At 44.7% G+C, this 16,158-nt stretch overlaps 1 protein-coding gene across 1 annotated transcript; it reads right to left on the bottom strand.

Annotated features, from left to right (window-relative positions):
* Nucleotides 1–153: 153 nt before the first annotated feature.
* RBM6 (RNA binding motif protein 6) lies at nt 154–13,330 on the bottom strand (the record flags this gene model as incomplete). The annotated part of the gene is made up of 10 exons (XM_026450532.1): nt 154–317; nt 2,491–2,751; nt 4,144–4,239; nt 8,945–9,091; nt 9,491–9,576; nt 9,820–9,901; nt 10,043–10,085; nt 11,595–11,692; nt 12,467–12,627; nt 13,022–13,330. Coding segments are annotated over 10 exons (1,388 nt in total), but the record flags the coding sequence as incomplete, so codon positions are not given.
* Nucleotides 13,331–16,158: the final 2,828 nt, after the last annotated feature.

Consider the following 16,158-nt stretch of genomic DNA (forward strand, 5'->3'; position numbering starts at 1 on the left):
GCTAGTTTTTTGTATTTTTTAGTAGAGACGGGGTTTCACCGTGTTAGCCAGGATGGTCTCGATCTCCTGACCTCATGATCCGCCCGTCTCGGCCTCCCAAAGTGCTGGGATTACAGGCTTGAGCCACCGCGCCCAGCCGTTTTCCATCTTCTTATAAGGAGGGATCAGCATAGCCTATGAAGTCTGTATTAGAAAGCAAAAAGAGCTGAGACTCAAGGGAGTAACAGGTCACCAAAGTTTACCTCTCGTTCTCTCCTTTCCAGATAGGCTAGCTCCTGCTCAGACTGTTTTATCTTCCGGTGGATTTCCAGGTTTTGCTGAGAAGAGAGGCAATTCTATGAGTATAGGTCTAAGAAACAATGGTCCTAGAAATGTTTCTAGGCCTTTCCCAATAGTTGCTTTTGGATTGTAGCTCTTTTGATTGACCAGATTTACTAAATGATCACTGTACCCTGCAAGTAACAATCCCTAACTGGTCTTGTCATGCAGATTAGTTATGTGGTATGGCATAAGAGGGAATATCATTTTACTTATCTCTAAGATGTGGGAAACAAGTATCTCTTTATCTAAGTTGAAAATCATGGGAGAGAGGATGTGGGCATACCAGTGAAGAAAACTAAATTCCCACATACTCTGCCATACATACCATTCCCAGACATGAGTCATTCTTTAAGCCCCCAGAAAAACATGAAAAGGAGCCCCAGGACTCCAAGAGACTGCTCTGAGAGTTGCAAATCTCTCATGCATGGCTCTACTACACAAGCCCTCAGGCATATGCATGAAACTTAAGGAGTCCAAAACAGCTCTTACATGAAGTGGTGGTTCTTTGTAGCAGACGACCCTAAGGAAAGGAAAAGTACTACAGTCTACTTTCCACTGTCCTATGACCAGTTCAGTTTGTGAATTGACCAGACCTGTGGCTCCTCTTTCCTGACGATTACTTTTTATCTCTTTAGTCATTTATTAGTATTTACACCAGATGGGTGAAATTTCAATATGTCACTCTGACGATTCACAATTTCGGGTCAAAGGTACTTGGGAGGTAGTCTGTTCCAGGGATTAGCAATGAGGAGCTTTTCAGACTCCTATCTTTGCAAAGCCTCCACAGAGATGGGTGGGAAAAGTAGTGTACCTATTACCAAAACTAGAGCTTCTCAGTTTTTAGCTACGTAAAGCTTTGAGCTCTGTGTTCAGAGAAAGTCTAAATCTAGTCCCATCATCTGCTCTTGCAACGTCTACTAGAGAAGGGGTGTGAAACAAATTGCTCTGAGAATGTGAGTCCATTTAGGGACTTTATTTGTCCATAATTTGGATCCTTGGTCAGTTCATATAAAAGGGAATACTGCAGGGGAATACCAATGTATGTCACTTTAACATCCGAAGTATAGATGTTGTGCTGTGGCTCATAACAATATTCACTACATGAAGAAATGGCAGAATTTGACTCACCTATGGTGAAAACTGCACACACTGTCAGAGCTGGACAGAACCAGATGAAGTTACAAGGACCAAAGAAGAAAAGGGGCTTATCTGAGGTCCAACTGTAACGTTAATGACAGAGCTAAGATGAGAAACCCAGCAAGTAATGTCTTAATCTACAACCCTTTCTCTTCCTACCCATTCTCCATATTTGGCGCCCTAGCCACAGACATAATGCTTGGCTTGGGGCTACATATGGAAGTTCTTTGAGGGTAGGCATAACCTTAATCCAGAGCAATTCATTCTTGAATTGGACTGTTTTAATGATAGGAACTGGGGCTGATACACGCTGAGGAAGGATTGTACTGCTGCTGCTTCTTTTTTTTATTTTTTGAGATAGAGTCTTGGTCTGTCCCCCAGGCTGGAGTACAGTGGTGTGATCTCGGTTCACTGCAAACTCTGCCTCCCAGGTTCAAGCGATTCTCCTGCCTCAGCCTCCCAAGTACTTGGGATTACAGGCATGCGCCACCACATCCAGGTAATTTTTGTATTTTTAGTAGAGACAGTTTCACCATGTTGGCCAGGCTGGTCTCAAACTCCTGATCTCAAGTGATCTATCTGCCTTGGCCTCCCAAAGTGCTGGGATTACAGGTGTAAGCCACTACGCCCAGCCTATATAATCTTCTTTATTCCCTATAATCCCCATCAATAATAAGAGTCAACAGTTTTTTGTTTTTGTTTTTAAGAGACAGAGTCTCGCTCTGTCACCCAGGCTGGGAGGGCAGTGGCACGATCTCGGCTCACTGCAACCTCTGCCTCCCAGGTTCTAGCAATTCTCCTGTCTCAGCCTCCCGAGTGGCTGGGACTATAGGCACACACTACCACGCCTGGCTAATTTTTTGTATTTTAGTACAAAGGGGGTTTCACCATGTTGCCCAGACTGGTCTTGTACTCCTGAGCTCAGGCAATACACTCGCCTCGGTCTCCCAAAGTGCTAGGATTACAGGCATGAGCCACCAAGCCTGGCCAAGAGTCAACAGTTTGAAAGGGCATAGCTCCTTCCCCTAATACCTTGTGCAGGTCTGACAGCTGCTGGTGTTTGATCAGAACTTCTTTATTGGGAAACTGCCTTCTGCAGAGCAGACAAGCCAGTTTATTCCAGTCAGTGAGTTTGTCTTCTTCATTCTCCTTCTTGGTGAGCTCTTCGCGCTTCTGAGGCTGTGCTATGCGGGGCTGTGGGGGAGGGGTCTGTTCTTCCTCTTCTTCCTCCTCATAGTCACTGTCTCCTCCATATTCACCCAAGAGGCCGATCAGTGGGTTTACCATTTTAGGCTGGAAGGAGAAGGCCAGTGATCAATACCAAATACAACCTATAATTCAGGGTCCATTTTTTTTTGATATTCTGATATGGGCATCTCATTTCTTTGTTCCCTCTCAGTTGGAATAATGAATTGGGTTCAAAATAAACTCACTAGCCATGCTGCTCATTTCCCAGATGGAAGCAACATGGCCAGAGCTTGGCTTTGCTCCTTGCTCACTGAGAATAAACAAGAGAAATTCCTTTAGAAGTGACTCTAGCAACAGAATGTGGGGAGAAGGAAGAGAAAGGAGAATAAGCATAGAAAATAGTAAAAGGTTACAAATTACAAAGAGAAAGAGATAAATACCTCCAAATTACTGTAACTCATGGAGGGAAGAAAAGATGATGTTCATCAAGACTCTAGCAAAGAGGATTTAGGAAGTAAACTAAAAGCAATTGTACTGATAGGCACTTGGGTAGACAGATCCAGCTCCTATGGTAAAGGCAAAGCATGGTTAAGATAGATGCTATAATGAGCTGAATTAATAATGTGGAGCAGGAAAAGAGTACCTTATAAAAACTGTTAAATAATGCATGGTCACTATTGTTATATACCTGCATTCAATCAGAATCACTGGTGATTAGATTGAGATTACTGCTTGAAGGCATCTAAAAAATGGGCACCAAGGCCGGGCGCAGTGGCTCAAGCCTGTAACCCCAGCACTATGGGAGGCCGAGAAGGGCGGATCACGAGGTCAGGAGATCGAGACCATCCTGGCTAACATGGTGAAACCCCGTCTCTACTAAAAAAATACAAAAAACTAGCCGGGAGTGGTGGCGGGCGCCTGTAGTCCCAGCTACTTGGGAGGCTGAGGCAGGAGAATGGTGCAAGCCCAGGAGGCGGAGCTTGCAGTGAGCTGAGATCCGGCCACTGCACTCCAGCCTGGGCAACAGAGCGAGAGTCCGTCTCAAAAAAAAAAAAAAAAAAAAAAAAAGGGCACCAATATTAGCATCATTCACTCTGTCCACACAGAAACTATAAAAAATGACCACGCATGCACTGCATATCTAAGTGACGCCAAAAGGCAGGAAAGATTGAGGCTGAAAAAATGGGTTTCCTTGGTGATTTAGAGAACTGACGAGAACAAGATGATAAAAAGGGCTAGGCATCTCGTCTGGTAAGAATGGCACAGGGTAGAGAGAAACGGCAGAAAACTGCCTCTGGTTCTCCAGTAATACCCCCATTAGCAGACAGAAAACTTTATATCATGCTTGTACTCAAAATAAATGGGAATCCTTATTCAGGAGACATAGTGAGGTAAAAGACCAACACCAGAGGAAGGCATCAGCCTTTGCACTTCCTTTCCCATTCAGAACCAGCCCCAGCCCCAGCCCTAGGTCCAGGAGATCAATGTTGGTCTTACTGGAGGGGGACTCTCTTCCTTCTTCACAGTAGGAGGCAGGGGCTTCTTAAAGACGTCTTCTGCAGGGGCCTTCCCTTCACTGGCATTTTCCTGAAACTGACCAAACCAGAGGTAACTCTCACATGATATTCACTCATAATAACTGATAAAGGCCGGGATGGGCACAGTGGCTCAAGCCTATAATCCCAGCACTCTGGGAGGCCAAGGCAGGTGGATCACAAGGTCAAGAGATTGAGACCATCCTGGCTAATGCAGTGAAACCTCGTCTCTACTAAAAATACAAAAAATTAGCTGGGCATGGTGGCTGGTGCCTGTAATTCCACCTACTCGGGAGGCTGAGGCAGGAGAATGAACCTGGGAGGCGGAGCTTGCAGTGAGCTGAGATCCGGCCACTGCACTCCAGCCTGGGCGACAGAGCGAGACTCCCTCTCAAAAAAAAAAAAAAAAAAAAAAAAAAACCTGATAAGGGCTGGGTACAGTGGCTCACACCTGTAATCCCAGCACTTTGGGAGGCCAAGGTGGGTGGATCACTGAGGTCAGGAGTTCGAGATCAGCCTGGCCAACATAGTGAAACCTAGTCTCTACTAAAAATACAAAAATTACCTGGGTGTGGTGGCACACACCTATAATCCCAGCTATTCAGGAGGCTGAGGCAGGAGAATCGCTTGAACCCGGGAGGTGGAGGTTACAGTGAGCCAATATAGTGGCATTGTACTCCAGCCTGGGTAACAAGAGCAAAACTCCGTCTCAGGAAAAAAAAAAAAAAAAACTGACTAAGACTGGGTGTGGTGGCTCACACCTGTAATCCCAGCACTTTGGGAGGCCAGGGTGGGTGGATTACCTAAAGTCAGGAGTTCGAGACTGGACTGGCCAACAACAGTGAAACCCCGTCTCTACTAAAAATACAAAATTAGACAGGCATGGTGGCGGGTGCCTGTCATCCCAGCTACTGAGGAGGTTGAGGCAAGAAAATCGCTTGAACCTAAGAGGCAGAGGTTGCAGTGAGCCAAGATGGCGCCACTGCACTCCAGCCTGGGCAACAGAGCGAGACTCTGTCTCAAAAAAACAAAAACAAAACTGATTAAGAGTTAACCCGGTTGAAATTAGGCTGACTTTCCAAACCTCCTAATTCAACATTATGGAAATATCGGTAACACTGCTATAGTGAATTTGAAATAAAGACATCAGTAGGCGCAGTGGCTCATGTCCATAATCCCAGAACTTTGGGAGGCTAAGGTGGGCGGATCACTTGAGGTCAGTTCAAGGGGAGCCTGGCCAACATGGTGAAACCCTGTTTCTAGTAAATATACAAAAATTAGCTGGGTGTGGTGGTGTTGGCCTGTAATCCAAGCTACTTGGGAGGCTGAGGCAGGAGAACTGCTGGAACCTGGGAGGCGGAGGTTGCAGTGAGCCAAAATCATGCCACTCCTTTCCAGCCTGGGCGACAGAGAGACTCTGGCCCAAAAAATTAAAATGAAATGAAATGAAATGAAATGAAATGAAATGAAATGAAATGAAATGAAATGAAATAAAATAAAATAAAACATTAGTATGTATTGCATGATTACTGTATGTCAGATCAGATGAGGCATGTATATATAAACACTGTCTTCTTCAGACTTTACTACAATCCTCCTATGTAAGCTTTAATATCTTAATTTTACAAATGACTAAGAATACAGTTTTTTTTTTTGAGACGGAGTCTCGCTCTGTCGCCCAGGCTGGAGTGCAGTGGCGCGATCTCGGCTCACTGCAAGCTCCGCCCCCCGGGTTCACACCATTCTCCTGTCTCAGCCTCCTGAGTAGCTGGGACTACAGGCGCCTGCCACCTCACCCGGCTAGTTTTTCATAGTTTTTAGTAGAGACGGGGTTTCACCGTGTTAGCCAGGATGGTCTCGATCTCCTGACCTCGTGATCCACCCGTCTCGGCCTCCCAAAGTGCTGGGATTACAGGCTTGAGCCACTGCGCCCGGCCAAGAATACAGTTTGAAAGAGGCTGAAGCAGAGTCCAAATATTAAACCAGTATGACTCTAAATTCTTTTTTTTTTGAGACGGAGTCTCAGTCTGTCGCCCATGCTGGAGTGCAGTGGCGCGATCTCGGATCACTGCAAGTTCCGCCTCCAGGGTTTATGCCATTCTCCTGCCTCAGCCTCCCGAGTAGCCCGCCACCACGCACGGCTAAATTTTTGTATTTTTAGTAGAGATGGGGTTTCACCATTCACAGGATGGTCTCGATCTCCTGACCTCGTGATCCACCCACCTCGGCCTCCCAAAGTGCTGGGATTACAGGCGTGAGCCACTGCGCCTGGCCTGACTCTAAGTTCCTTTTTTTTTTTTTTTTTTTGAGACGGAGTCTCGCTCTGTCGCCCAGGCTGAAGTGCAGTGGCCGGATCTCAGCTCACTGCAAGCTCCACCTCCCGGGTTCAGGCCATTCTCCTGCCTCAGCCTCCTGAGTAGCTGGGACTGCAAGCGCCCGCCACCTCGCCCGGCTAGTTTTTTGTATTTTTAGTAGAGACAGGGTTTCACTGTGTTAGCCAGGATGGTCTCCATCTCCTGACCTCGTGATCCGCCCGTCTCGGCCTCCCAAAGTGCTGGGATTACAGGCTTGAGTCACCACGCCCGGCCATGTGTGTTTAAGAACTTAAGAGTTGGCGGGGCCGAGTGTGTTTAAGAGTTAACTTAGAGTTGGCCCGGCCGTGTGTGTTTAAGAACTTAGAGTTGGCCGGGCGTGGTGGCAGGCGCCTGTAGTCGCAGCTACTTGGGAGGCTGAGGCAGGAGAATGGCATAAACCCGGGAGGCGGAGCTTGCAGTGAGCTGAGATCCGGCCACTGCACTCCGGCCTGGGCGACAGAGTGAGACTCCGTCTCAAAACACACACACACACACACACACACACTCTCTCTCTCTCTCTCTCTCCTCTTTTCTGTATCTCTGAACAACTAACACGGTTAGAAGGGAAAAAAAAGGCTGGGCGCGGTGGCTCATGCCTGTAATCCCAACACTTTGGTAGGCTGAGGCGGGCAGGTCACGAGGTCAGGAGTCTAAGACCAGCCTGACCAACATGGTGAAACCCCATCTCTACTAAAAATACAAAAATTAGCTGGGCGTGGTGGCAGCGCCTGATATCCCAGCTACTCAGGAGGCTGAGGCAGGAGAATCCCTTGAGCCCGGGAGGTGGAGGTTGCAGTGAGCCGAGATTGCGCCATTGCACTCCAGCCTGGGTGACAGAGCGACTCCGTCTCAAAAAAAAAAAAAAAAAAGGGCGGGGGGAAGATGCTATGAATTGAACCACAAGCAAATTCATCCATTTTCACCAATGCATAACTGATATCAAGGTAGGTGTGATCTCAGCTCACTGCAACCTCTGCCTCTCAGGTTCAAGAGATTCTCCTGCCTCAGCCTCCTGAATACCTGGGACTACAGGCTTGTGCCACCACATCCAGCTAATTTTTGTCTTTTTAGTAGAGATGGGTGTTTCACCAAATTGGCCAGACTGGTCTCGAACTGCTGACCTAAAGTAATCTGCCTGCCTTGGCCTCTCAAAGTGCTGGGATTACAGGTGTGAGCCACTGTGCCCTGCCTAATAATTTGATTTTGTAAAAGATGTAAAAATGTTCATCATCTCTGATTCTGAAAATGTGCCTTAGTGAGTAATTTAAAAGAAGAAACAAAATGCTAAATGTTACATATTATGACAGTATAAGATTAGAAAGAGGCAAACAAGGTGGGTCTTGCCTGTAACTGAAGTACTTTGGGAGACTGAGGCAGGAAGCTTACTTGAGAAGCTCGAGACCAGCCTGGTCAATCTAGCAAGATCCTGTCTCTACAAAAAAGCAAAAATTAGCTGGTCATGGTGGCTCATGCCTGTAGTCCCTGTTACTTGGGAGGCTGAGGTGGGAGGATCACTAAAGCCCAGGGGTTTGATGTTGCAGTGAGCCATGATCATGCCACTGCACTCCAACCTGGGAGACAGAGGAAGATCTTGTCTCAGAAAAAAAAAAAAAGAAGGAAAAAGAAAAGATTAGAAAGAGAAGACAAATAATGTAGAAGAGATGAAGAAAATGAAGGTATAGCTATACCGTTAATTTTTACCATGTAGGCATTAAAAATAATAGAGTATACTTATGATAAAAAGTGATTAAACAGTATCTCCTGCTATAATTACAACTATAGAAATGTGTATAAAGTCAAACACTAAAAAAAGAATATAGAAAAGGGAAAATGTGTGGAGCTGAGGTGGTGGGATTTGAGCTGGGACACTTTGTTCTACCATCCAGTTTTCCCATTTGTAAAAGAGACAGAGTTGGGATGTAAGAGGTGAGGGAACTGCCTACACCAAGTAATTTTTACCTGCCTACACCAGGAAAAATACTCATTAACAGAGTTTTGTTTTTGTTTTTTTTGAGACGGAGTCTTGCTCTGTTGCCAGGCTGGAGTGTAGTGGCATGATCTTGGCTCACTGCAACCTCCGCCTCCAGGGTTCAAGCAATTCTCCTGCCTCAGCCTCCCGAGTAGGGGGGACTATAGGCGTGTACCACCACACCTAGCTAATTTTTGTATTTTTAGTAGAGACAGGGTCTCATCATGTTGGCCAGGATGGTTTCAATCTCCTGACCTTGTGATGCGCCTGCCTCGGCCTCCCAAAGTGCTGGGATTACAGGCGTGAGCCACCACGCCTGCCCGGCTGACAGAGTAGTTTTGAAGTTACTTTATACTTGCAAACATAGATATCCTCTGTTCATATCTCCAACATTTTAATAACTATGTGGCAAAAGACAGTAGATTAACAATTCCTCTTACCCTCGTCACTCCTCTGTCTTTTTTCTCTTTGCCATCTCTTTTAGACATTTCCTTTTTGCTACTTGACTTTCCTTGACTGGTGGGTTTTTTTTCCTTGATCTCTTCTTCCTCAAGTAATCCAGGATCCTGGGGCACATAGACTTCTTGCTGCGATACAGTTAGAAACAAGGAAGTCTACAGAATGTTTCAGTTTCCCAGCAATTCCAGGTCTAAGGCACACAGTTCCCTTCTAGGGAAAGAAACAACTCTTTTATTTACAAGCCTAAGAAGAGTCCACATCAATCTAAAAACCCATTCCAGGGGCCAGGACACATTCAGACCATCCACTGTACACTTTTTCAAGAGCAATACTGTTCTTACCTGTATTGCCACAAGGCACTGATTTTCCATATAGGCAACAGTTCTGTTCCATAGATCTAAACTTTTCCACTTTTCATGCAATGAGCATCCAGAGAATCCAGGGAATAAAATCCTCAAGTAGCAAATTACGGGAGCTTTTCTCAAAAGCATCATTGACAGGGTAAAAAAAAAAAGTCCCAAACTCACCTGGGTATTGGGGTCGTAGTAAGTTCCTGCCAAGGGGTCATAATAGTAGCCAGTAGCAGAATCATATATGTAGCAGTCAGATGATGCTAAAGGTAACAAGATCAGAACCAATGTTAGTCTCTGTCCAATGAAGCCCTTACTGGAGACTCATCAAGAACAACCCAAGAATTAGGGTGACCAACACAAATAGGTACATCTACAGATGCCTCTCTCTGGATGAGCACCCTCAGTCAACAGTGTATCTTGCCAACTGTGATCACACAGATGTCAAGTAATGAGTAGCAAGTCAAGCAAAAAAGAGCAACAGAAATAAAACAAAGGTTACTTACACTGTTGCCCTTGTCGATTTGTATCTGAAGACCAGTCTGAATTTCTGCCACCTCCCCTCCTATCTCGGAAATATTTTTTACCCTATCACAGAAAGGCAAGTTAAAATTACAGAACTATCCAATGGTCATTCACCTTAACAGTCACCCACTAAAGAAAATTCAAGGTCACTCTTACAGTCACCTGAGGATTTTAATAGAGCACTCCCCACCTTTTACAGCCTACCTGATAGTAATGCATGTGGTCAGAATGGTCCCCAGTATCATTTCTGCAACAGATAACACAACAATTCTTAAGTCTCCTACCAAATGGCACTTGACGAGTACTTTTTTTTTTTTTTTTTTGAGACGGAGTCTCGCTCTGTCACCCGGCCTGGAGTGCAGTGGCCGGATCTCAGCTCACTGCAAGCTCCGCCTCCCGGGTTTACGCCATTCTCCTGCCTCAGCCTCCGGAGTAGCTGGGACTACAGGCGCCCATCACCACGCCCGGCTAGTTTTTTGTATTTTTTAGTAGAGACGGGGTTTCACAGTGTTAGCCAGGATGGTCTCGATCTCCTGACCTCGTGATCAGCCCATCTCGGCCTCCCAAAGTGCTGGGATTACAGGCTTGAGCCACTGCGCCCAGCCATCTTGACGAGTACTTAATCCTACAGTTCCTATTGAGAAATTCTCTGTTGCCCGTTTTGCAGGGAAAGGAACCAACCTAGACAACAAGCAGGTTGGGTCGTCCAGACACTCCTGAAAGAATGAGTAGTAAGACTTTTTTTTTTAAGACGGAGTCTTGCTCTCTTGCCCAGGCTGGAGTGCAGTGGCACGATCTCGGCTCACTGCAAGCTCCGCCTCCCGGGTTCACGCCATTCTCCTGCCTCAGCCTCCCGAGTAGCTGGGACTACAGGCGCCCACCACCACGCCCAGCTAATGTTTTTTTTTTTGGTATTTTTAGTAGAGATGGGGTTTCACCATGTTAGCCAGGATGATCTCAATCTCCTGACCTCGTTATCCACCCACCTCTGCCTCCCCAAGTGCTGGAATTACAGGAGTGAGCCACCGCGCCTGGCCAATAAGCAGTAAGACTCTTACAAAGCCAAGTGGTGGAGCAAAACAGCCATTAAGTGGAAGGTGCAAGAGCAAGATATGCCCCATATTTTTAAGCCTGTTTCTCTGACATGGCCATTTCCAAGTTACCACTCCTGGGTCAAGATGAGTGAAGGAGTAAAGAGAAATTAGATTTCCCAGTCCTATGGAAATATGCACAAGGTCAGGGGAAGGAAAAGTCAGGACAGCATTTTCCTAGGATTGCAAGCGGCAAGAATGTATTGAGATCTGTCTGCACATCCAAAACTGTACCATCATTTTTTTGTTAAGAGATGGGGTCTTGCTGTGCTGCCCAGGGTGGAGTACAGTGGTTATTCACAGGCATCATCATTGCACACTATGGCCTAGAACTCCTGGGCTCACATAACCCGCCCCCCCGTCCTCGTCTCAGCCTCCTTAGTAGCTGGGAATACAGGTATGTGCTACCATGCCAGGCCATTTGGGACCCAAAGATACCAGACAGTCAAAAGGGAAAGGACAAAAGTACCTAATATTATTCAAGAAAGAAAACAATTTGAAAGTCAGGACAAGTCAGGCTTCAGAAAGAAACTAATAAACACCTATCTGAAGCAGTCCATGTGAGGAGGACATCATGCTTTACTGTCTTTATAGCCAGGAAAAGGAGTTTCCTCCCAAAAACACAAGTGAGGGCAGCACAAGACATCCTCACCCTTCTGCCTTACCTTCGTTTTCCAGTGGCCAGGTTTACAGCTACCATCTTCCCATCAATGCTAAATGGTGGATCAAGGTTCTGTAAGATCTTCACCACACGAAGAGCTTCCTATAGAACCAGACACACTTGAACCCAGAGACAGAAAAAGCCAGAACTCAAAGACAGAAAAATTCTCCTTTGAAAGAGAAGTGAACATGGATTTTCCTTCTCAGAGGATAAATTTACTACATTATATTCATCAAAATTTTACCAGTAAGAACATACTGGCAGAAACAGGCAACTTTTAATGAATGACTGATTGAAATAGGAATCAGAATAGATGTCAGTTCTGGTGTAAACTTCAGAAATTCAAATCCTCTTCTTTTAGGGTGCAACTATCATAAATCAGATTTCACTTTACAAAGTCCCTTGTGACTTTTGGGCATGAAAAATCTAAGAAATACCAATGACTTTCATTATCTTCACCTTACTTCCATAGAAAAAAGCCCTGCAACTAAAAATTTAAGCCACAGGAATCTATAAATACTTTGAGGTAAAAGAGGAAATGTTTTATCATCAAATATAAAACCATCTGTGGCTGGATAAAATAAATCAGAAAGTTCACTAAAATCATGAAGGATTCAGTACTCAGATTCTTCACAAGCGAGTAAGTTGGAAACAGTAAATGACACAAGAAAAAAATGAACCTAGAAAACCACATGGGATCCTAACTTTTGAGGGCAGTTACCTCACTTGAATGAACAATAAACCCAAAGGAGAGAGCAAGAGGGATTATATCAGGTAGCACACAAGAATCTTCAAATGATCAAGAAGTCCCTCAAACCTTCTTGAAGGTTCTTTAGCCATCTGTCCCTAGGCCAATCCAACGTGGAGGAAACTCACCGCATGGGAGTCGAGGTCAATAAAGCCATAGGTATGTCCCATAGGGCCTGTTCTGTTCTTGATGATACGGACGTTGGCAGTAGTAAGGCGGACATAGGGCTCCAGCACTTCTACTATCACCTCAGGTGGTGTAGAACGATAGATACGCTTTAGCATGATGGCTGAACCAACCATAAATAGGAGAAGAGCAATAAAAGGAAGAGAAAAATAAATTTTTGAAGTCCTAAGAGTCTGTCATGTTTTACTATAGATGCTACTAGCAAGGCTGGTTTTGTAAAGAAATGCTAAACAAATAAATACTGTATACTTTCCTTCACCAATACTTAGAAATCTAAAATCATGGCTTAGTGCATTCATACGGCAATTTACTATTTGAAGGGCATAGATTCCTTTAAGGAGTACAGTAAGGTCCACAGAAAGCAATGGCCTCTGTCATCAGGCCATGCACAGATCTCTTAGGGTACTGGAAAGCAGATAGCTCCTGGACATAACATTGGCCATCTATGCTCCATTGTGATGATCACAGTCTGGTATGTGCCCTGACAAACCACTTACTTTTGCTTTCTCCGTCCTGGCGTGTCTCTCCAGACCATGACTCCTTCTCTCGGTCTCTTCGGAAAGTTGGCCCTTCCCTTCGAGAAGGAGGCAGATACCTTTCTGCTTCTCTCTTTTGATGTCCTAAGCGTGACTCTTGTCCTTCTTCCCTCTTCCTGGGTTCAGGTTCCTTATCAGTTGCTCTTAGGGGCTGGTTGGGCTGTTTTTCCAATGGTGCTGGTATGGATGTTTTCTGAGGCTGAGGGTAGGTTATTAATTCTTGCTTGGCCTCTGTCACTAGCGGAACAGAAAGAAAGAATCTGTAGAAGGCTTTATCAAAAAAAAAAAAAAAGAAAAAAAAGAGAAACACCACTACTGTAATTTCTCCTTATCTGCCAGCAAATACTCATACTGGAATGCCTTTTTTTTTGATACGGAGTTTTGCTCTTGTTGCCCAGGCTGAAGTGCAATGGCATGATCTTGGTCACTGCAACCTCTGCTTCCTGGGTTCAAGCGATTCTCTTGCCTCAGCCTCCCGAGTAGCTGGAATTATAGGTGCCCACCACCATGCCTGGGTACTTTTTTGTATTTTTAGTAGAGACGAAGTTTCACCATGTTGGCCAGGCTGGTCTCGAACTCCTGGCTTCAGGTGATCCACTTGCCTAATCCTCCCAGAGTGCTGGGATTACAGGTGTGAGCCAACACGCCTGACCTGGAATGCTTTTAATATTGTCTCAGAAATATCTAATAAAAAGTCCTCTGACAGTTCCTGACAAAATATTTTTTTTATTTTTTATTTTTTTATTTTTTTTGAGACGGAGTCTTGCTCTGTCGCCCAGGCTGGAGTGCAGTGGCCGGATGTCAGCTCACTGCAAGCTCCGTCTCCCGGGTTCATGCCATTCTCCTGTCTCAGCCTCCCGAGTAGCTGGGACTATAGGCGCCCGCCATGTCGCCCGGCTAGTTTTTTGTATTTTAGCAGAGATGGGGTTTCACCGTGTTAGCCAGGATGGTCTCGATCTCCTGACCTTGTGATCCACCCGTCTCGGCCTCCCAAAGTGCTAGGATTACAGGCTTGAGCCACCGCGCCCGGGGACAAAATATTTTAAGTGAAGCTAAGACAGGACATGAAATAGTTCACAGAAGAAACTATCCAAGCATTTAAAAAATGTAATCTTATGAAATCTCTGTATCACTTACCCAACATTTAAATATAACAAATCCTTCATGATGACACCTTGAACCTGACTATTATAATCAATGACAACAACAGATCTGGGGACAAAATTACCAAAGATATGGCCTTTACTTAAGGTTTAGTAGAAACACATATCCCAAACACACTTGTAGAAGCCTTGCTTCTTCCAGTGTTACAGTGCTCAAACAACTACGCAAATCCTGTAAGACCACAGGCCCTTCTCCAGTGAAGCTAGGAACAGACCTTATCTGCACTTAGCTTATTTACATGCACATAAGCATAATGGGCAGATGTCCTTCAAAATATAAATGACTTATTTCAAATGTCCTACTACAGCAGGATAATTTGTCTTTATAGTTTGTTTTATAATTAGGGGCACATTTTTGTAATTCATTCATTCTTGGATGGTTCACTAGAAGTCATGCGGCTCAAAACGAGGTATTACATGAGAGCAATATAGAGATTACATAATAGCAGTGACAGGTTTCCAGATTAAAGCTGTCTCATCTTAGTGGTATGGTGCCCAAAGGTTTTCATAAACTATCTATTCATTTGTTAGAATAGCTATGAAAAAAAATCTTTCTTGTGGGGGGTAAAAAAACACCACTTTGCCTAACCTGAAGTGACCCAACAAGCAAAAATCTCAGTTGTTCATCCCCCTTCCCACATTTTGGTTTGGTCTCTAGAACATACAGAGCATTCCCCTAAAGATTTTCAGAACACCTGTCTTTCAGTCTTCACCAGAGTAAAATCTCCACAAGAGGCCAAAAGCCCACGGAAGAAACTCCTTGTAGGCACATTAAATTCTAACCTTGGAACAAATAGAAGGCTACCTGAATCCCTGCAATGAGCTATATTTTATGGTCATGCTGTGGCTTTCCTTAAGGGATGACTACAGGACTGTTGTTACAGATCCATGTGTCTGATTCTTCGAAGTTGCCTACCTAAAATTTCTCTAAAGAAATTTATATTAAAGATAAGTGCTTGAGAAGCTGGTAGTTTTATTCCTCAAAATAATAAAATGTTCCCCACATCCTGATTATTTCCTCTTATTTATATATTTTTATTTTTATTTTTTATTTTTTTTTTTGAGGCGGAGTCTCGCTCTGTCGCCTGGACTGGAGTGCAGTGGCCGGATCTCAGCTCACTGCAAGCTCTGCCTCCCGGGTTTACGCCATTCTCCTGCCTCAGCATCCCGAGTAGCTGGGACTACAGGCACCCGCCACCTCGCCCGGCTAGTTTTTTTTTTGTATTTTTAGTAGAGACGGGGTTTCACTGTGTTAGCCAGGATGGTCTCGATCTCCTGACCTCATGATCCGCCCATCTCGGCCTCCCAAAGTGCTAGGATTACAGGCTTGAGCCACCGCGCCCGGCTATTTATATTTTTACTGTTATTTTAACAAATGTTTTTCTCTTGAAAATCCTGAAATGCTTACAGAGTATAAAAGAGAAAACAATAGAGCAAATGATTCCCAGCAACTTCAAAGAAGTGAGAGTGGGAAAAGGTTTGCCACATAGACTGACGTAATACTCTTTTTCAACCTAACATCTTTAATCCTTAAATTTAAATTCTTAATCCTTAAATTTAATCCTTAAACCTTAAATCCAAATAACAATATACTGACCTCTGCTCAGCTGACCACTTAGCCACTTTAGACTAGGAGCCCATGACCTTATCTCTTTCCTCTAGTGAAAATAAGATCTGAAATCATTTATTAACAGGTCACGTTAAGTTGGGCATCAAACTGCAAATTTTTTTTTTTCTCACTCTGTTGCCTAGGCTGGAGTGCAATGGCGAGATCTCAGCTCACTGCAACCTCTGATTCCTGGGTTCAAGTGATTCTTGTGCCTCAGTCTCCCAAGTGGCTGGGACTAGAGGTGTGTGCTACCATGCCCAGCTAAATTTTTTGTACTTCTGGTAGAAATGGGGTTTCACCATGTTGGCCAGGCTGGTCTTGAACTC

The sequence above is a fragment of the Piliocolobus tephrosceles genome, unplaced genomic scaffold, assembly GCF_002776525.5.
Source record: "Piliocolobus tephrosceles isolate RC106 unplaced genomic scaffold, ASM277652v3 unscaffolded_21594, whole genome shotgun sequence".
Lineage (NCBI taxonomy): Eukaryota > Metazoa > Chordata > Mammalia > Primates > Cercopithecidae > Piliocolobus > Piliocolobus tephrosceles.